This window comes from Lipophrys pholis (assembly GCF_963383615.2).
Source record: "Lipophrys pholis genome assembly, chromosome: 8".
Taxonomy (NCBI): domain Eukaryota; kingdom Metazoa; phylum Chordata; class Actinopteri; order Blenniiformes; family Blenniidae; genus Lipophrys; species Lipophrys pholis.
Window position 1 is genome coordinate 19,158,203 of NC_137630.1, and position 22,664 is coordinate 19,180,866.

A 22,664-nucleotide genomic window follows, 5' to 3' on the forward strand; every position below is an offset into this window, starting at 1 on the left:
TTCCTACCTTTTCTTTCTACATGTGCTATTAAAAAAAAATCAACTCAAAAACCCAATAAGATCGCTCTTTTTTGAGCCTCACTACACTTGTGTGTTTACCTTTTATCCTCTTACATCAACAAACGAGCGCAGTTCAGTCTGAACGATGGCCGTCGATTCAACAAAAACATCAAGTGCCCAGTGACTTTTAATTGTTCTCAGTTTGTGCTTGAAGGACTATTGTCTGGATTATGTAACGCACTCAAACACAAACATGATCAAATTGAAGTGCAAGTTTTTTATATTTATTGGAATATCCTAAAATGGTTCGAATTTTGTAACTGGACATGTATGTGAATGTTTGTATTCACCTCTTGTATTATTGTAGAAACAAACAACACACAGGCCAGGATGAGTCCTTATAACTCGCATGAACCATTATCCCCGCCCATCTCAGTGCTCTGGAGCAGCGGTGACTAGTTGAAGACACTAAAAGCTGAGAAAATCGCTACAATTTTTACTTTGAATCATTTCGAAATGGTACTTTGTGTATGTTGTAAGAATTTTGCTTCAACTTTTGAGTCACACAACGTGTGACATCCAGAAGTGCACAAACGTCATGCAACAGTTATGCAAAACAATTTGAGAAAATCTGCACTGGGTCCACCTGGCAATTTGTCAGCCCAGTGAGATGGTGGATTTAAAAGAAATGGCACATTCAATTTTGTGATTGGGTACAACAATATATACAGATACATGTTTCCATCGGGTGAATAAATTCTGACTGATATTCACCACATGGGTTTTGAAGTTGGTTTTCCATTGGAGGGTTAGCTCCCTCTGACCTTAAACTATTTTGTTTTCAATGTGAAGAACACTTCAACGCTGGACCATAAGTAAAGCTGAACAAGGCTCTCTGATCTCACCCATTGAAGGGGAGAGTCACAGAGGAACATGGAGCCTCACATAGTTCACACACATGTTTTTATGGATGTTTCAATTCTGTGAAATTACAGACCACGATAAGTGTTGTCTAATCTGTGTTTTACCGTTTGGACATCATTTGTTGTACGTGTTAAGTAATGTACGAATACGGATGAGATATTGGGAACATTTATGTGCTCCTTCTATAGAATTCATCTTAGTCTCATATTTCAATCGGGTTTGAGATTTTACTGTCATGTTGGCCCTAGAAAATCTTTTTTTAGTTAACCTTGGCTTCCTTGCGTTTAGGAATATCTAAAATAACCAAAAAGAGGTAAAAAAAAATGGAAAATGGAAAATGTAGGCGTATTGTCATTCTCTGTCAACATTTCGAACGCCACCTGGAATCTATTTTATCAGCAACCTTTTCCTTAATGCAATGAGTCTGTTTAGTATCCAGGTGCAACAATCGAGTACACACAAGAAAATGAGTATAGGAGTGTGCAGAAGAAACGTTTACCTTAGATTGGCACAAATGAATGCCTTCTTTAATCTAACATGGCAACAGATTATTTAGTTTTGATGCGGATTCAGAGAATCACTTATTCCACTGTCGAGGGAAGCTGAGGATAGATCGGACCGCTTAACAGAAAACCTCCCAAAAAAAAACATTCTTGTTTTATTTCAGCTTCAGGACATTTTAACAAAACTGGTTGTCATCGACACAGAATCCTGAATCTCACTCCTCGTTGACTGAACTGCCATCCCGGTCGTTCGAGAGAAGCCCCCCTCCCCCCTCATGTTGACACTTCTTTTACTGCTCTCCTGGGAAATGGGGATTGTGGATGTGTGTCAGTTGGCTTTCCTGTGATGGTGATGCGATGTGAAGAGGATAGCTTCTGGCTAATTGGGCTGGGTCTGCTCCGGTCAGCCTGAGTGAACAGAGCGCTGCAGACAGCCTGTGGTCAGCGAGACCCTGTTAGCTTCTCACTGACCACACAAACAGGATCACCAACAGCCTCAGTCAGGCTGTGGGCCCTCCTCGGCTTTCCTCGTGTCTTAGAAAAGTGTCTCGTCAGTTCAGGGCCAGGCTCACGGATGAGGATTTACAAGAACAGCGGTGAACAAAGGGTATCCGTTTCAACAGAAAAGACTTCGGACTGTCTTTAAAGAGAGTAATTCTTAGCGATGACTGTGTCCGTAAAGTCGAACGTATTCATTTATTTTAATTAGCAAAGGAAGTGGGTGCAGGAGATGAAAGAGGAAAGCAGGGGATGCACAACCGAGAGGGGAGAAGAGGAAGCTCAGGGGAGATGGTAAAGGGGAAAAAGGACAAAGAAAATTGGCAAAGAAACCTGTCAAGCCAGTTGAGGGTTGAGCCGCTGCTGACCTGTCAGCTCTAACATCCACCACACAGGCCAGGAACCAGGATTGGTTTCAAACCTGGATTTTCTGTCCCTCTGTCATACTGCAGTTGTCAGTCAGCCAGTGGGATCATCGCCCTGATTTTCATACGCTTACGGTCGCAGTGATCTGGCTTCTGAGTCATCAGCTCGTCGCTTTGATTGGCCACAGACGACGTAATGTCAGGCTGCAATTAATTAGACGTGTGGACGAGGGACGGAAAGTAATGCGATAAAATGTGAAACTTGTAGGTTCCCGTGACTCTTCGTTGGGCCTTTCTGTCTGTCTTTTCCTTTCGACCTTTCTATCTATCGGTTCTATTCTATTCTATCTGTTCTTCCACCTTTCGGTCCTTTCTGTCTTTCTATTTTTCATTTCATCCTTTATGTCCATCTGCTTTGCTATGATATCTGTTGTTCCATCTTTATGCCTTTTTCTCTGTCTGTCTTCTGTATGTCCATATCTCTGTCTTACTTTTATCTTTCTTTCTTATATTATATTATATCTTTCTTTCCGTCCTTCCATATTTCCATCCTTTCTCTCCGTCCATCTTATTTCAGTCTATCTATTTTTCTTTGTCCTTTCTGTCCCTCTGCTTTGCTGTCCGTCTTTCCTTCTTTCTACTTTCTTTCTCTGTCTATTGTTCTATCTGACTTTCTATCTTTCTTTCAGTTTTTCTGTTTGTCCTTCTTTCCTTCTACTTTTCTGCCTGTCTTTCTTTCTGTCTAAATGTGTATCTTTCTTTCTGTATATCTTTCCTTCTTTTTTGCTGTTATGCCTGCCGTTCTCTATTTCTGTCATTCCCTCTGTCGTTCAGTCCGTCCCTCTGAAGTGATGCTTACCATATGTTAAACAGAAGCCGAATGTCTGCACCGGGGCTTTTTAAGAGAATTTGGATTCTTCAAACTGTTTCGCCACGGCTTGTGAATGGATTTGGCAGCGAATGCACTATTTCGGCAGCATTTCAAAGACACAGATTGTTCAGTGTTATGGCTGTGAACACAGTGTTGATGCCATGATACGGAGATAAAGATGAAACGGAGCGTGTTTACCCCCATGAGCTTGAGCAACAAATGTCAGCAGCTCTTTCACCCCCTGATTCATCACACAAATTCACCTGAATTCACCTATTTTAAAGGTTTATCTGTTTCCTCATGAAACACTGAAATACTTTCATTTCCATTTTAAAAAATCCGTATTCTATGTCTTTAGCTTATTTTAATTGATAGTTGATTGCATTGATCTTGTTTATCTCAATAGTTTTACATCTTCAGGCGGCTTTTACTGATAATAGTTACGCAATAGATTTGAACTGCACGCTTTATCTTTTTGGTGTCTTTCTGCTTACCTTTCCCACATTGGGGGATTTTTCAGTGTTCATGTGCTTTCTGTGTTTTATTCTGTCCTACATCTCTGCACTACTTTCCTCCTTCACCTTCACTTCTGAAGTCTCTCTGCATTCACACGTTGTTTGCTCTCCCTATCACAGAGTTCATCCTTATTTTCTTTTTCCCTTTCTGTTTGTCTGTCTGGCTGTGGCTTTCACTCAATACACACCAATGATCAACTCCAACCAGATAGAGGCTGAGTGTTTTACCTTTGGTGTTGTGTGGTTTGTTTTTCCCACGCAGCTTTGTTGCCGCATGATAATCAGATTTTTCTTAAGCGTTGCTAACAGAACAGTCTGCCCAGTTTCTTTCTGCAGATTTCTGCTTCAACAAAGGCATTTGTTCTTATCGAAAGTTTTGCGACGAGGCTGAGATCCCTCCATGTTCGGTGGCGTCTTGCGGTTTTTCACACGATTGCCTAAATCCTAAAGCTGCTGCCTGAGTGTGCGACGCTGTCCCTCGTTTCCCTTTCTCCCACTGCGATCTCTCTGCCCTCGCTGTGCTCCTCATGTGTGTCGCCGTACAGGAGTAGTTAAGAGTGTGCGTCGAAGCAGGTTGGCATAGCATTAGAGAGGGCATGCTTTTTGATATGGTGGTAATCTCCTGTTAATTCCCCCAAGAGGGAAACACAGCCGCCTGCAGCTTTGCACATTTCAAAAAATGATTTCTCTTTTCTTTTCTTTTTTTTTCATGTACTAAAATATCCCTTAGCTTAGATCAGCCCTGTGTGTGTGTGTGTGTGTGTGTGTGCGTGCGTGCGTGCGTGTGTGTTTGTGTGTGCCTGCGTGCGTGTGTGTGTGTGTGCGTGTGTGTGATGTCGGGGATGTCGGGGTGTGGAATTAATGAGACTTAATGTCACTGTCCCCAGTTAAGGCGCTGGTTAAGCTGAGCACCCCAGTATACGTTCAGAGCAGAATAATGTGATTTTGTGTAGCGCAGATACACTGAGGGCAATAGTATGTCATCAGTTCTTCCTGTGTAGTCGGTAAAACTTGAAGCTCGGATGATAATTCTTGCCTGCGCTGATTGGTTTAATTTAAATTTAGATTAGTTTGAGCAAAGCAACTCCTACCGAGCGACATTCTACTTTTGAATTACTAATAATATGTTTGCGGTGCCTCATAGCTGCTCTTTGTGGGCACATCTGTTGCATTAGCCAGAGTTGTGGGTCTGCGGCAACCTTTTCTAAAGCTTCATCACTTCTGAACATAACTAGAAAACATGTGTATTTGCTATGTCAAATCAAATCAAACTGTATTTATAAAGCACTTTTCACACAATCTGTAGCTCAAAGTGCGACAGGCAATCCTGTATGTGCAGTAACAAGAGGACGGGTGGATTACAGTTCTCACAAGGCCCTTCTTGCAATGATTAAGAACTTATATATAAAAGAAATGTAATTGTAATGAAGATGAAAAAATGATAGAATAGCCTATAATGCTGAACTATTTATTCAACAGGTGTGACAGGTTTAGGCTAAAGATTACTGAACTTTTTAAGTTAAAGACCTCCTACCTCATCTCTTACACATCAGCGTATGGTTTTTATTTATTATCTGAAACTGTGATGTAAACACATGAGAAATCTAGATATATGAATAATAAATAACCACATGATGTGATATAAAAAGCTGGAGAGTTTCACTATTAATACATGAGAATATTTGAAATATTTAGTTTGCATATTTTGTCCAGCCTGCTGATGAAGTTACATTTGCCACTAAGGGAAGGTGAACTGCCCCATGGATAAATCGAATGAAGCAATGATTAAGCAGAAGAGGGGAATACATGGACCAGAGGGGAGGAGAATCCCAACCATCTGCATGATCTATCATCATTTTGCAATCGCATTGTAACCTAATACTATGAATGTGTTTCTCTTCACAGAAATATAAGGAGTTTGAGCGTGCGGTGCGTGTGGAGGAGATTGATGGGCTGCGGTTGGTGAAGACACTGGCCGAGAACATGGAGGAGATGTTTCACAAGAAAGCCCAGGCAATGAAGGTACTTCAATCGTTCGGTTTTTAATGTAAAACACCTTCAGACTGGAACCACGGGCCAATATTCATCTGATAAAACGCCATCAACATCATTTTTACACACATCCTGCTGGTCCATTTATTTGATTTGGTCCCTAGATGTACACATCACTTATCCATCACTCTTATTTTGCTAATTTACTGTTAAGGATGGATAGATAAAATATTGGTAAACCAGTCGTAGACATGATGGATGGATGCTAATTATGGAGTTTGATTTGTGTTTTGGATATTCTTGAAAATAAGATCCCAATAGGTTATGTCAATAATCGTTTTCTTTTTCCAACAATATCTTCCTCCATCAACAGCTTCAATAGAGAATAATGAGGAGAAATAAAACATTATCTTCATTTTATGGTCTATGACTACGTACACTTCAACATAAACAGGGATTATGCAATTATAAATTGATTCTCCAGTTGTTTTGTGTCATTTAATCCCAAAGAGGTTGGGAAGGATTAAGTGTAGATGCAGATCTGAGCTCGGTGAAATCAATCGATAAAAAGTGTTTTTCTCTGTTGATATTGGACATCTGAAGAAGTGCTGTCGTGTCATGTCTTACGGTGGAATGGGACACAGTCTGCATGTGCTGTGTGCATGTGTGAAGGAGATACTGTATGTGGAAGTGTGGATGTTGGGAGGGGGGGGGGGGGGGGGGGGGGGGTGAAGTTACAGAAATCCACCTGAAGACATCAGTGACACTCTGTTGAGGCACTGTGACCAAAAGCAGCCCAAAGCTTTACACTGAAAGTAAAGGGAGACATATTTGTGTGTGTGTGTGTGTGTGTGTGTGTGTGTGTGTGTGTGTGTGTGTGTGTGTGTGTGTGTGTGTGTGTGTGTGTGTGTGTGTGTGTGTGTGTGTGTGTGTGAGACAGGTTGAGTATAAGCTTTTGGCAGGTCAAATCTTTGATTTAGTACATCAAATACACCTTTTGCAGTAGTTATAGTAAATATGTATTGAATTTAAAGCGAAATTGAAACAGCGTATTATTATGATAATACATATTCACTTTCATACAACATCCTTGTAATTTTCTCTTTGTACTTATGAAGAGACATTCAAGGTTTAAGTCCATGACTGTGCGAGCTCCGCTGCTCGTCTGTGAATTAGCACGTGCATGTAGCATGTAGCAATGCGTGTTTGTTCCGTGTTGTAACATGGTGAAGTTCCCCATGCGTCCCCAGCGCGATGCATCCCTGCCAGCAGCTCTTGCTCAAGGTGATAGATCCTATCAGGATAACATGGTACTGGTAACAGAAATTGGATTTCTCTCCGAGAGTCTGGTCCGGGCATACGAGCTGGATTGGGAGAGGGAGGTAAGGGAGGTGGGGAGCTTAGATTGTGACAAACCATTTTCATGCTTTCGCTCTCCTTGCCTCCGTGTACCGTTTTTCTTACATATATGATAGCTTTAACTCTTTGGATAGCGTGGCCGTGCCGTTCTCAGTGTTACTTTGAAGATGTTGACACTTTCAAGTCTATACGGAGCACTGAGAATAAAGATGAAGCCATTCATGCAAATATGAATCATCTGGTATTTGACAAATGTGAATCCCAACCTTCACACTGATGGCTGGCTTTAGAGCAATTCATTTTAATGTTGTTAACTTTTTTTTAAATAAACACGTAATCGTTATGTAATGATAATAACAATAATTCTCTTTTGTGTAATTGCTAATTAAGCTTTTGCCAGTGTGTTTTTCAAACCAGAATTAATCTCATTTAATTTCATGGGAGTGTCATTTGCAACTGAGTCATGCACTCACTTGTTAACAAGAGGACATTTTATTTTGCAGTAAGGTCAGACATACCGACTAAAGTAACAGTTGTCTGCGTGCCATCTTACTCCAAGTGTGTTAAACCCCTGGAGGTATAAGGACTGGGTTAGCTAATGGCTTCTCTGAAGTCGCTGCCTGGGTTTGTGTGCTCGTGTGTGTGTGTGTGTGTGTGTGTGTGTGTGTGTGTGTGTGTGTGTGTGTGTGTGTGTGTGTGTGTGTGTGTGTGTGTGTGTGTGTGTGTGTGTGTGTGTGGGGGGGGGTGAAGATGAGAGGGAAATAATGGTCACAAGGGTGATGGACTTCTGCTCTTGCAGACAGATAAAAGTTATAGGAGGTTATGGAATGATAAATGTTAGAGGAGAGAAATCTGAAGAAAGTGGAGGACTGAGGAGAGCCGGCATGCACCGATCCTTGGAGACTTTAACCCTTGTCGGCTGCTATCATGATTCCACTTCACTTCGACCTTTCTCATTTCCAACGCTGACAGTCGGCCTTGTGATCGATTGTTAGCGGTGAACATATAATGGAAGTGTCCATGAGTCCTTTTCCTCTCGTCTTCTCCGTCTTGCTCCAATTTCTTTCTGCTTTTATTACCAAAACTCTCATCTGTCTGGCCTCGTGTGCTCTCACAGCTGTCCTTAAGCATCCCTCTCTCCTTTGTCTGTGTCTCTCCTCTCTTCTCTGCCTCCTCCCATCTCTCTGCTCTTTGCTAAAGTATATGTGGCGCTTCAGCGATTCAATTTCCGTGCAGGCGCTCTCCCCTGTCCGTCAACGCGGTTTTATCTCCCTGTCTCCCCGTCGATTCCCCCTCTTTATCGCTCGCCGCCACCTGCTGAGAGACAGCAGCCTCCGCCACTCTAAAAAGGGCACACCTGTGAAAGTGTACATCAGCGAGCTTGATGCCATTAGTCTTTCTGAGAACTAAGTAGGGGAAAACGGGACTTTTTTTTCTTTCTCGTGTGTTAACATGTCGCCTTTGATTCAGAGAGAAATTCACTTTCTTAAGTAGTTAATTCATTGCACATACGTATTCGTGCCCGGTCTTCAGACACTTTTTGTTGCAGGAAAGCTGGAGTTAACACTATGACTCATGTCCATCCCGCTCTATGTAGGGGCCTATTCCAGCTACCACCAGAGTGCAGATCATCAGTGAAGTATGGGGCTAACACAGCCGTGGAGAGGCTTTAGTCATTTTAAGTCAAGTGCCGATAAATATATTTAACCAACAGACTGAGCTGCCAGTGAAGGGTCCCAGTATCTCATAATAAGTGAAACACTTTTCTCAATCATGAAGGCAGTTATAATGGTTTTTCACAGCTTCATGCAGACTTTAAGATGTTAAGATATTTAGCATGCATTTTCTGCATGAGCAAAGCAAAACCTTTATGTTATGAACCACACAACAATTTTTCAGTGAACATTCAAAAGTTTAGTCGGCCGCCTTAAAATGATTTGCTCTTGAACAATGTATATGATGCTGAAATTGAACATTTTTAAATATGAAAATAAATGGACACATAAATGGAATAGAACATAAAAAATGTAAAAGAAAAAAAAAGCACTGATCTTTACTGACAGCCTAACCTGTTAAGATAATTCTTTTATTTATTTATTTAAAAAAAATTTAATGGTTTGGACGAAACTACAGGGTTGCCCATGTTGTTATATCAATATCTCTGAGGCAACAAAACAACATCACAGCATTTCTATACATAACTTCTTCCTTTTTACTGCATTTGACCATTTTGGCTCAATGATTAATTCACAGTCACACTTTCTCCTGGTGAGTTGCCGTGTTTCTACTGATCACAGTTTCAGACGACGCGGTGCAGCCTGGTCATCCTTTCCTGTGTCAATCAGAGTCTTACAGGATGAAAACATGAGAAGATAGACGGGTGGGCACGCTGAGCGCTCAAAGAGGGGTGAGATTGAGATTGTCTCCAGGTCAGTGTGAAGAAGACTCCGGTGTGTGTGTGAGGTGTAGAGGGAGAGTGAGTGTGTGTGTAATTGCATTTAGAATTGGTGTTTGACTGTGTCCATGTTCTACTCTGTTATCTGCGGTATTGTGGCGGACACATCATGGTGTCCGTTGGACACAAAATAAAGCTTTTTTCTGCACTATGCTCGGCCCGTTTAATTTCATTTCCACACTAATAGATAAGACAAAAAAGGCCAATGCAACAGTTTCAAAGTAAACAAGAGCTTCACAAAAAAATAAAAAAATAAAAAAGTAATCAGGGACAGTGTGTATGTTCCTGCATGTAGCTTTAGTATATGTGTGCTGTAATGTTAATGACATTTGTGCACATTTCCATGTTTGTTTCTGGGCTCAGCGAGCATCTTAGCTGCCTATTGTTACTTTTTAATTACTATTACCTTCATCAGTTTGTGAGTCAGTGGGATTATCGTGGTGCAGCAGACGGCAGCGCCTCTCCCCTCCTCTGTCTATCGCCCCTGTGAAAGCTTGTCTGCTGGCTGAAAGTGGGGGAAACAGCAAACGGTTAAAGAAACAGCGTGCGTTGTTATCAAAGTTGAAAGGCGTGGAGCTATTGTAATGTCCTCTTTGAAGTCAAGCACGGCTGTGTTTCATGCGACAAATGCACTTCAAAGCAGAGAGGATGCCTTGCTGCTAGGGATGTTTCTCCTGTAATAGCATTCGGTCTGTGCTCTGTACCTGCTGATATCATTTACCTGTGGCAGCTACGCCTCTGTGGTCCTCAACATGATTACCACTGTAGTGTAAAGGGGAGGCTACATCGGCGTGTGCTGAAAATAAAAGGCACACACAGGATTTTAAATGAAATTTCTTCGCCTCCTCTGAACTTTATTTTTCATTTGCTTACATCCGCAGTGAATTTTAATCACAACCTTAGCATTTCAGCAGTGTTCCCAAGCTCTCTGCAGGAATTGAATTGGGACATACGTATTTCACTCCTTAAATTAAAACAGGTGCGCCTTATTTTCTATCTAATGATAAATTATGACCTCGTTTTTTAATTGCAGACAACGTAATGCGATCTCGGAGAACTGCGTTTGATGGTGAACTGAATCTTTATGTGTGCTGAATCTGAATCTGATATGGAAGGAAAACCATGAAAATAAGACATTAGTTATTTTTGTAAACAGTCAGAAACATCTGTTGTCACACAAAAAACGGTGAAGCTATTTCTCAATTTCTCTTAATATGACATTTTGGCTATATCTGCTTGGATTTGCTTCCATTGGCTCATTCATCCATTCATCTATCTTCTATACTACCATATTGAACAAAAGGTAGCTGGAAACTAGACCCGCTGTAAACCCTGATAAGTTATCAGAATCCAAAAAAGAATTGTTGAAAATGGAAGAAAATTGACAAAATGTTAAAAATGAACTCAAAACATTTAAGTACGTAGAACTTTTATATTGATTTAAGTTTGTAATACTTAATTGATTTTCTTTTGTTGAACATTTGGGTTTATAGCGTGCCCATTTTACATGAATAAATTAAACCTAATGAAGTTAAAAATCCTAACATCTCTTAATCTTTGTCTAACTTAAGGCGACAAGGTGCTGAACCACCCAGTTAATGTCAAGTTTAATCCAAGTGTAGCACAAAAACAAGCTGAAATTTCCAGAAAGAAAGAAAATAGCATTCACATTAGCATGCTTCCCACCCCACAGCTGTTATGTGAATATCAGGAGTTGTGTGTCTGAAGCTTCATCTGTGCTTGGAGATGATGCAAGTCAACAAATATCACTCAGACGAGGTGGAAAATACCATGCAAATGGGTTTTTGTAGTTTTGAAATTGATCTGAGGAATGCTTCAGTCTGTCCATTGATTCAGATGTATCCATTATTGCATCAGCCATAGCTTATTTTCTCTCTGCGCTGGAGTTGAAACTGAAGTGACTGTTGGTCACAAGGTTCATGCATTTTCAGGGTGATTCCACATGTCGGTTACTTTCTTTTTTTCTTTTTTTGAGATCATATTTTGGTCTGCACAACAGAGTTTGTGATAGCAGGTGGATGGAAAAACACTCTAACCAATCTTTCTCCAATTGTCTTTTGAGGGGCGCATCTATAGATTAATAAAAGCCCCCAATTTTTTGGGGGGTGACTAGTTCCAAAAAGGTTTTCTACAACAGACAAAGTCACACTGAGCTCTCTGCACTGCTGCTGTCGTTTTCGTCATTTCATTAGCTGTCCTCTGTCTCGGATCATTGTCACATCTGTGCATGCTTCTTTTGAGAGTGATGGCTACTAATGACACAGCAGAGCCAGCCGGTAGCTGATGCAGAGAACTCAAGAGTGAATGGGACAGAATTGTTTTTAAGAGTGATGCAATGAATATGTAGGCAGGGAGGATAGAAACGGTAAATGTCATAAAGAAAAAAAATCTGTCAAAAATTCAGTGACGCCATGAAATGAAAGTAAGGAAACAGGAAATATGAGATGAAGACCGGGCCTGGGTTGAGCTCTTCATTTTCCCCTTCAGTCAGCAAAAACTGCAGAGGACTGTCATGTATTGATTATCGGGACGTGATCTTTCAACGCACATCTATTTGTTTTTTCACTCTTCTTCACTTTCCTTGCGTATCAGTCTCTGCCATGCTCCCTCTGCTTGGCTCGCTCCCATTCGAAATGTGCGAAACAGAGGAAGCAAAGTGTCACTGAGCACTTTTCCATTTTGTTGATGCTGCAACTCTTCCCTGGCTGGTTTCACAATATTAATTGCTGTCTCCAGTGCTATCGATGGGCTGACCCGAGCCAGTCCCAGGCCTCTGGCAGACCCGTGACCCACCGGACACCAGGCCAAAGCTTAGTTAGCATTTCCTGTTATAGCTCAGAAAAAGCTCCACATCTGCAAATATTATCTATTCAACATGTATAGATCCGAGAAAAGAACAGCATCAAAGCAACTATCTAGTTACAAAGACAGAGCTGAGTAACACTCTTCATCGAGATCGGGACTGTCAAACATCAGGCCCGTGGGACAAAAGCAAGAGGGTCGAATCCAGCCCGACAAACCATCAAACAAATGTTAAAAATTGTTAAGTAAAATATGTTTCCTAAGAGGAGCACGCACAATTCGATATTGAGATCCGAGTTGAGATATCGCCGATGCTGCTATGAAAGTTATGCCTCGATGTTATTAAACTAGCCTCAAAGACTGTCAGGGTGAGTTTGTAAAAACAAGCAGAATGCATTATGTTTTCATTTCAATGTATTTTACACCAGAAGGTATCATTAAAATTGGCTTCATGGTGAGATTGTAGCAACTTGTCATCATACTCTGCGCCACAGCAAATAAAACCTTTAAAGTTTACATTTAAAGGTTTTTATGGCACTATCTTCCCGATCCGCTGCACTCGAGGTGGAATTACGCTCCATGTGGCGCCTCAACTAAACTATGTTTGATACTCCTGAGTCCTCCTTAAGTACAAAGAAGTATTGTGTCTCAGATTATGTACGATTTAAGTGATGTTAATTTTGTGCATTCAGTGGCAGTTGTGAATTATTTTCATGCCCAGCGTCTGCTTGCTGATCACTTTGCCATTTCCCCATGCAAGCTTGTTAACTTGCTAACACACAGACATCAATGGGATGACTTTTCTTTTCTTTTCTTATTGTACTTTTTTCAAAAAGAGATAATATTACTTCCCGTATCACTGAATCGTTGAGTTCAAATGGGGACACACTTTTTGCTGGTCCTGGTCTTTCTGTTTTTCCTTGTTATAAATAGAGCACAATTACTCCTTGTTTTATTTGATCTTCTCTGCAGACTGTATGGTTTCGCTCCTCTGACTGGCCATATAATAAAACCCTCAGAAGACAGCTTTAGGTTGGTCTCAGCATCTTTGTTAAGGGAAAAACTTTCCACAACACTAAGCTCCAAGACTAAAGGGAAAATATTGAGATTCTTCTGACAGATTATAACTGTACAGGCCAGACACAGGGAGAATAGCAAAGTTGAGTTATAGACCAAAGTAAGTACAAATGCAAGCTCCACCAACCGGCACGCAGGACTTCTGGGGATTATTTTTTTATGCACGTCTATTTAGAACTCCTCCCGATGTGATCTTGTTCCCGGTTACCTCAGGAGAACATTCAGATCCGGGCCACTGCCCTCCCGTTCCTTTGGCTGATGCATGGCCCGGTGCAACGCTTAAAAGAAATAAAAAAATAAAGAAAATTCAGAGACTTCCGCTCGTAGTCAATAATGTATGTGACCCAACGCTCACCCTTCCTCTGCATCTCTGACGGCTGCGATTAGCATAGCTCAGCTTCATATGACAAGCTAACTTCCCCAACTTCCGTGTTGAGAGGCATTTCTTAAGGTCAGCGGCTTCAGCCGTCAGGAAATCCACCGCGCTGCGAGAGCAACAATAAACCAATCAGGCCGACAGCTAAATGAGGGGGATCGTTCATGAACTTCCCAAAGTGTAAACAAGCTGAATCCTTTGTCGTGCAAATCATAATCGCAAGATGTCAGATAATGCAATGGGGTAGACGAGTGCAAATGTCAGAGAAATGGTCTGGGCGGGCAGAAGTGGGTGGGAAGGAAAATTGACGAAACTGAGACTTTGAGTGGGAAGACATCATTTATATTTATTTTAGAGAGAAGGGAACACAGTGGCCAAGTATTTTTTTGGGGGGTGGGGGGGTGGGAGCTGTGGCTCCTTTTTAAGAGTGGATTTTTATCTCAATTGGAAGGTTGCAGGTCCAACCCCCATCTGTCCGGAAGTGTCTTTAAGCACACATCTCGTGGAAAAACATGCTATATAAGCACATTCCAATAAAAAGTTGTAAAAATAGGTTAAGATACTTAACCTAACGTCAAATAAAGCAATGTTTTTGTCAGTGATGACATACATATTAGCAAATTTACACAATTTACTTTCCCTTCCATTCCAACAAGTAAAAATGCATGCCAGACAAACTAAACTAAAAACAAATGATGAGATGAAATGAAAAGGGAGTCTGACTGTTTCAGTGTTGTCAGTTGACGTTTGTGCAGAGTCAAAGCTCCGAGGTGAAGATGGAGAGCGGCGGAAACATCGGAGCTCTATAATTAGGCATGCTAGGATGCTACACTCTGTCCATCGCTAACAAATGTGATTCAGTTACCGTAGCAAGTCTTGTTAGCGCTCCAAATGTAGTTTCTTCCCTGTCAGCTGCAGTGAAAGCTTCTGAATGTATGTGTGTGTGTTTTGAAGGAGACAACAGGCCCTGCCTCCCTGACTATGTCAGTTTAATTATTGCTGTCATCTCTTACCGAGCCCAAGACTCGACAGAATGACTTGAAAAGAAAAGTAATTTCCTTTCTCTCTCGCTCTCTCTTTTTGTGTAAACTGCATCACACACTTTGGCAGGACCTCCTATCGACAGAAAGACACGGCAGACTCGTCTGAATTTATGCGAAACGCACGAGCAGAAGCAGTCAGACTGAGCGCTCGCTCGCTTACGCCCACAGCAACACAACACGCTCGCGAAGACAAACACACCACCTGGAGTGATGTGGTCCAATCGAAATTCACAGGAGTCAGTAGTATCTACATATCTCTAATCTGTTTTTACAATTGGAGAAAAAAAACAACAACCCAAAAAAACAAGACAAAACAAAAAAACTCCAGGCTACCAAGCAAGCTATTTTCACCCCACAGGTTTAACTCTGATTTCAGGACACCGCATGAATAATATGATCCACTAGATTATCTGCAGGTGGAAACCGAGTGCTTCATTTGAGTGTAGCAGATATTAAATCACCATTGGTCATGTAGTTTATGATAATTTGCAATGCTTAAAGTCATTCGATTTCACATGTGCAAGATTTATTAACTTTATTGTCTAAGTGTAAGAGGAGCCATTTCTTTTTCTTCTAGGCTTCCTCACAATTCAATTACATGTGCAAATATTCATACACGTCTCATGGCATGTACCTGCATTCTTGACTTTTTTCCTAAATTCAGTGTTTAACATGTGCAAAGGCGACAGAATAGATCAGAGTGCACATACCTGAAGATTTCAATTGGGGGGAAAAAACAGATCAACACCTACATGAGCACATAACATAATGCACCATTACCTGCTTGCAAATGCTGAAAATTGTGTTTCTATCGACGCCGGCTTCCCCAGCAGCGTCTGACATTTCATTGAGAGTGTGAAGCTAAGTGTTCAGACCTTTAGAGAATCCTGTTCTCTTGCTCCTCTCTCCTGCCTCCTTTATTCCTCCCTCCTTATCTTTGTTTGCTCATAGAGTATATTTTGTTGTGAATTTCCGGCAGATACACCTGCCTGCAGTTTTTGTGGTGCCTCTCAATGACCTGACGCACACGCACACACACACGCACACGCACACACACACGCACATTCGTATTGGAAGAAGTTTCTTTCTTCACCGTCTCAGCCAGGAAGAGAACAAATGTATACATAAATCAGTAACTCAAATGCATCCAACCGCAGATGATATGCAACGATATGCAACGGCCAGGTGTGTTGCTATGGTGAAGAAAATGATTGGCCAGACTCTAGATTAGAGTGTTCGCTTCCAAAAACAGGCCGCCTTCACACACAGCGGCAGCACAGCCGGCACACACACACACACTCGCACACGCACACACACACACACACACACACACACACGGCTCAGTTGAAATAAGCTGGCTGATTGCAGTAGTTTTGCCGGTAAAGCCATTTGAATGGAAATGCGAAATGGAAGTCCATTACCAGAACTCATACACACCAGGACCAGCTGTGAAAGAGAGAAATTACTTGCAATGAGAACATACCATGTGCATCACATTTGGAAGTAGGGAAAAGTGTGTGTGCGTGTATGCGTGTGTGGGTGTGGGTGTGTGTGTGTGTGTATCTGAGATAAAGAAAGAGCACTGGGAGTCAAGCTGACACTCTGAGATTCAGAAAGCTCTTTTCTGATGTTGCACTCGAAGTTTGTATTGAAAAGAAAAATCACTGGAAAGATGTTTCACACTGTAAAATTTGTTATGAATAAAAATGAAAACTGTTGAATGAACAAAATCCCACCAAATGTTGCTTGGCATCTCAGTTTATACATGAACACACTAGAAAATCTCTCTTTCTCTCTGTTGAATCACCCTCTGCTGTTCTTGATATCCACTACATCTTTAAACGCTGCTATAGACCTTCAGTTATTGCCCTTGATTACTTTATTGGCTATTGGCTGTTGGGATTCTAACAGTAACTATTTTGGCTGAAGCCCTCACGGCTGTGTCCTCAGATCTGGAGTCTTCTCAAGCACTATTAAGCAACTATGTTAAAGGCTATCAACACTTAATTTTTCATTTAACACAATGGTTGCCCTGACAAATAGCTGAACGTGCACACATTCAAAGAGCCGCTCTCTGGCACGCTCTTCATGGGACTTGGCAAGACTCTAAAGGCCCAAGGAAAAAGATTATCACTTATAATGAGAGCAATATTAAACTCTTTGGGCAGGGCTCCAAACACTATATCTGCCTAATATCAGCCTCACGCTGTAACAAGACGGTTGTATTGTCATGACAAAAGGAGGGACTGAACAAAGCCAAACAGAGGAAACCTTTATGGAAACCGTGCAGCTCACCTTTCAGAACTCTGACCATGCTTGCAAATTGGTATCACGTAGTCTTCCAAATCCAAAGTTGAAGGTTGCTCCATCTTTCTAACACTCATTGGTGTGTAAATCTGCTTGAGAGAATGAGTGTTGAGTGGCTCATGAATTAAATTTACACATCGGAAGAATATCTGGTTGGCAGAAAGGACTGTGTGGACGTTCCCATGTTAGTAAATCGGCCGTGAAAATGTGAAATGAGAGTTAAAATGTGTTTTTCAATGTGAAACTTCAGTTTTTTTCAGGTGTGCCGTTGTGACGACTCTGTGGGAATTTTATTCAGTTAAATCTAACATGAAATCATATCAAAGAGTCTTATGAACGGGCTGAGGCTATTAATGCCAAAGAGAAGCTAGAACTTCCACTGAGTCTGCCTTCTCATGTTTATCTGATCTCAACTGTTTTATATCATCTCGTGCTCAACAAATCTCTACTCAGCTCGCAGTTCTTTGTGATTGTCTTTCACCCGATGAGAGAAACAGCATTTTGCTCACTTTTGACAAAAGCCAGTTCTCAAAAGATTATAGTTTCCATAATAGTGAAGTGAGAGGGAGAAATGAGGGCGGGCACAATGCTGACTCAAAGACGCTGAGAAAACCCGCAGCAACCACCCTGCAGGCACGCGCAGCAGACGGCAGCAGCGAGGGGGTAATGATGGTGCGAGTGCGCGCGTGCGTGTAAGTGTGCGTGCGAGTGTGTGTGTGTGCGCGTGTGAAAAAATGCATGTTTTAAACAGCATGGGCCGATGATGGAGTTTGTTGTCAGAGTGTCCAAAGAACCTGAGGCAGTCATTACCTCTGCCGCTGAACCATTTAGGAAAATAGCCCCTTTTCATGAGATGGCCAAATGTCTGTCTGCTATCTATGTCTGCCTATGTGAGCGTGTCTTGGGGCGCTTTAGTGTTGCTCTAGTGCTCCGGGACTCCTACAAACGTCTATGTGTGAATCTGCTTTCACATTGGACCTTTCGCCGCGTAATACCTCTGACCCAGTTATCAATTGACTTCTGTACTGATGCTGCTGCATTTCTTCTTTGATTAGAGGCTGGTAGAGGCGGCGGAGGAAGCCCACCTACAGCACGACGAAAATCCAGACCTACAGGTATGTGTATGCACTTTCTGGTTTTGTATTTACATACATGCAGCATTGTTGATCAGCCAGTTCGCTTTCTTCTCTCTGAAAGTGATTAATTAATCAGAGCTGAAAATAATTCCTGCCTCAGAAGCTTCTATGATTGATCCTCGGGAACAGAAAAGGCCTGTGACGAGGATCTGTGCAAACACTACAGAGCAGAGACGGGAAGAAAAGGCATTAGGAATCGCTTGACTCGGCTTAACTGTCGTGTCCTTTTTAAAAACGCATGTCAGTACACGACACTCTGTAATCAATTTTTATGCATATGTCTCAGTGTGTCACTCTCAGTGTGTTTACAGTCCCGGTGTAGCTGCTGTGCCTACGTCATAACTTGCACACATCACGAAATAAATGTGTGGAAGATGTTTAATATTCCAGGAAGGAAGTTAATGTCAGTGATATTTCCACAGGTCGCCTTTTCATGGCTCCCTTGACTTCCAGGAAAAGGTGCAGTTTATTGGAAACACATTTCAATATGTAGACACTGAAGAATCGCAATAACAACCATAATGTGACATTATTACCTCCCTGACAGTCATTTTATGAGAATCTTTCTTAAAAAAAAAAGACGACGAAAAGTATTATTGGTAAAGAAAACATGATATTAGCAAAGCAATAACATTAAATAAAACTAATCGGGGGGAGGGTGATGTAGAAAGATAGAGCTCATTCAGGTCCTTATATATATATATATAGAAAATATATATATATTATGCATAATTTTTTTTAAGTCGTTGCTTTTATTATTGATCACATCTTTAAAAAATAGTGTAGAAATCAAATCGTCTTGTTTTAATCACATACTGCTTGATTGAATTTAACTCCTTGTCACTGAGTAGGTTGATATAAACGCAAGGGTTTTTTTTCTATTTAAACAGAAACTGTTCACACGTATCCCAAAAAGACCAAGATCATAGGTTCTAAATGTATTTTCGATCATCTCAGCAGTGTGTTGATATACTGTCAATCATCAGCATTCAATATGAAGTACCTAATAAACCAAATGTCAATATATTAAAACATGCATGTGCACGCCAGCTGATTTTAAATCTCAGTATAAAGTGTGAATGTGAAACTTTAGTAGGTTCTAGAAATAATGTTTGCCTGTCAGGTATTGTTGGACTTTTGGTTAGAACCCTGCATCTCCTCAGGCTCAGCAGAGACTAACATTTTAATGGAAAAGCCTCCAGTACTGTTGTGCAAATCCTGATTCTCAACAACAAAATCTGCAACTCAGTTAAGAAACCTGCAGACGTTTAATAGGACGAGGAAAGCATTCTATCTGTTTGATCTGACGTGAAGCTATTAATCCTCATGTTTTCATGCTCAGATTTGTTCTGTGACAAACTCGTTCTGACTCTCAAACATACCTCATGAATTATTTATGAAATTATATCACTGTCTTACTCCCAGTCAGAAACTCGCCACACTCTAAACTATTGCCGGGGAGTTCCAGCCTCACTTCTGCCGACTGCTGCAAATGCATTCAGCTAATCATATCTGCATACACAACCCAGAAACCCAGCTCCTGCTCTCATGGTTCTGCCTCAAATCCATTTGAACAGCTTTAATTAGAGAGTGCAGCTGGGTATTGTGTCTGTGTGTGATGTGTCCACGTGTATTTATGCCGTCGTGGGGGAACAAAACATTTTTTACACACTCTTTTTATGGGGATTTTGCATCCTTGTGAGTAAATATCTGAGGTCCTCATAGAGAAATCATTCAGTATTAAGTGTAAGGTTAAGTTCAAATCTATTTATATAGCACCAAACGTATCACCACCAACGCAAGGCTCTTTTACAGAGAAAATAAAACAACCAACAACAAAAAAACAATTCCACATGGAAATGTTGAAACTTTCTGCAGAACCAGACTCCGATGTGGAGACTTTCTGCTGTTCCAGTTTAGTTTAGAGGGATAAGATTTCTGACTAAAAAAAAAAAGAAAAAAGAAAATGCTTTTGTGTGTCCATACAATAATTGTTTGCTCCTGTATCCATGTTCCGTTTGGATGTATATATGAGCGTACACAATTGTGTGTGTGTTAAAAAAATATACAGTATAAATCTAAAAAAAAAAAAAAATTCTGTAGAGATCTGACTTTATAAGTATGAACACAACTAAAAATAGGCTCATTTTGCTGGAAATAATGTAAATCAAACGTGTGTATGCGACGTGTGTAAACGTACAAAAGAATTTCTTCCAAAGTTCAACTGTAATGAACAATGCTACTAATTAGTGAGTCAAACAAACTTTCAGTAGTAACAGTAATCAGAGTAGAAAATAAGTTACCTGACCCACTGGAATCCAGAAATACAGAGAGACTGAGGCAGTGTGTGTGTGTGATGTGTGTAAGGTGTGTAATGTGACCACACTTGATGGTTTTTTTTTTTTTTTTCTGAGCTCGCTGCACATCCTGCACCGAACAGACTTTGTTGAAGTAGGACAGCAGGAACTTGAGTTTTAAAGGGGAAATATGATACTAAGTCGACTTGGGAGTATTTGCTTCTAAACCACTTAAAAAGTCTTTGGCGTGTGCACGATGTGCGCCGGTGTCTCTGCCTGCAGCTGTGAGTGCGTATTTACCCTGTCAGCTATTTAAGGTATTACACTGACTGCCCTGTGGCTTTCTTCTGTCATTGGTCTACCAAGAGGATCAATTACTGAGTTCAACCTTTCACTGCTGCCCGGCTGTCACGGTTTCTCTGTCATTTTTTTCCTTCTTTTTTTGACACCTGCTTGCCCACTGTGCAGTTTCAGCCCATAGATTACACGCAGTGTCTAACGCAACGTGTATCATCGACACAAAATCCATCATTAATGTGATTAAATTGCTTTTGCATCTTTGCTTATGTAAAGATTTGACCTTAATTATAATGTGAATTTGAATCTTCTGTCACTAACGGACTTTCTCAAACTACATTTGACAATTCAAGTAGTTCAACGTCGGGTACACGTCACAGAGATTTTTTTGTTTTCTTCCAAATCTACCGTTATTTTTACAAGAAAAAAACATATACTTAACATGTAGTTTAAATTCGAGGGATGTATTTTGTCGCTGTGATAGAGTCATGAATGAGGTGTATGGCTGGTGAACGACAAGTTAATTTTTGATGAGCACAAGACTGACGCAGGATTCCAAGTATTCATGTGAACGCAATTACCTTCATGGAGACTGAATAATAGCTAATTGCTTGTCTGTGGCACCTGTTTCCATTACAGCAAATGTTCTTATTTGGTGAGCATTTGTTTGTGTCACTCACAGATTCCTGTCTGCGTGTGTTTGTGTTTTCATATGGTGCTCGATGGGCAGCAACATTGTGTGGGATCGCAGCGATGCTTTGTGCCAGTAATTACTTGGCGGTGATGAGACGAGCCCAACAAAGCGACAGTCCCTTTGTTTCAGCTTTAATGACATAGCTCCAGAGCCGATTCTGCTCGATAGAGTCTGTAATGTATTAGAGTTTCACAATGTAGAGACTGGCTTCCCATTATCAGGTGAAAGAATTCCTGTGTTTTGTATTGGGGGGGGGGATAAAAATCTAGCAGAGAGGCAGCAGGTCTTCACATACAAGGCCTGCTCCACAGCTTCAAACACTGAGGTCAACTCTTCCTCCTCATGCTGATACTTCAAAATGGAAAAGAAAAAAACTTCTTGTACTGTATTTAGGGCCATTGAGCTGAGACCAGTGCTACTATTTCTGGCAGCCTTTGCTGTCAGCCTCTTGAAATGCCGAATCAAATGTTTCGCTTGTTTAACATCTGACTGAGTGATATCAGCGTGTAGTACATGAGAGACAAAAATTAATTCACCTTATACAGTTTTCCTAATTCTACTGGGAGATCTTCATTTCCACCATTAGAAACAAAGCATTCCTGCTGCACGAGTGCGCTCATCATTGTGATCACACATTTTCTTTGTCCGGGTATTACTCTGCAACCTCGCTACTGTGCCAGTGTTGGCATGCATGGAATCATCTTTGCGTACTATATGAGCCTGTTTTTCAGTATTTTCACACATTTGTGTCCCAGGCGTTAATTTTCACTGCTAATTGTGCTTTGATTTGACCGAGCATGAGGAGAATCGAAGATTCTTTCCATACGATCGCACACACTCCAGTGGCTGTTTGGATGCGTGTGACGATCATTGCATGTCCTGATGAGCGCTGCATGTGCACACCTGTGTAGGTGTGCATGTGTTCACCTCTGATGGTGGCCCTTTCTAATGGTGCCTTTCACTGCAGAACACGGTGAATAGATGGTAATTATTACCAGCTGGGCTAAAAATACCACATCCACGCTGTAGGGTGAAACCTCCTCCATCACTATTCGGGGTTTATTATGAAATGTTTGTGTGGTTTATTGCTATTGGATACATATTTGGCTGGCAGCGGTTTGATAGGAATTTC

The 22,664-nt window shown here is 41.2% G+C and overlaps 1 protein-coding gene across 3 annotated transcripts in view; it reads left to right on the top strand.

The window, feature by feature from the left end:
- Positions 1–22,664, top strand: part of cacna2d3a (calcium channel, voltage-dependent, alpha 2/delta subunit 3a) — a gene marked incomplete at its 3' end in the record, with an annotated part of 115,265 nt that overhangs the window by 16,823 nt on the left and 75,778 nt on the right. For all 3 annotated transcript variants that reach the window (XR_013935565.1, XR_013935566.1, XM_080469910.1), the window contains exons 3-4: positions 5,582–5,698; positions 18,164–18,223. Coding sequence is in view for 1 of the 3 variants with exons in the window: in XM_080469910.1 (XP_080326036.1) it covers positions 5,582–5,698; positions 18,164–18,223 (177 nt within the window). The remainder of the gene's footprint in view (positions 1–5,581; positions 5,699–18,163; positions 18,224–22,664) is intronic.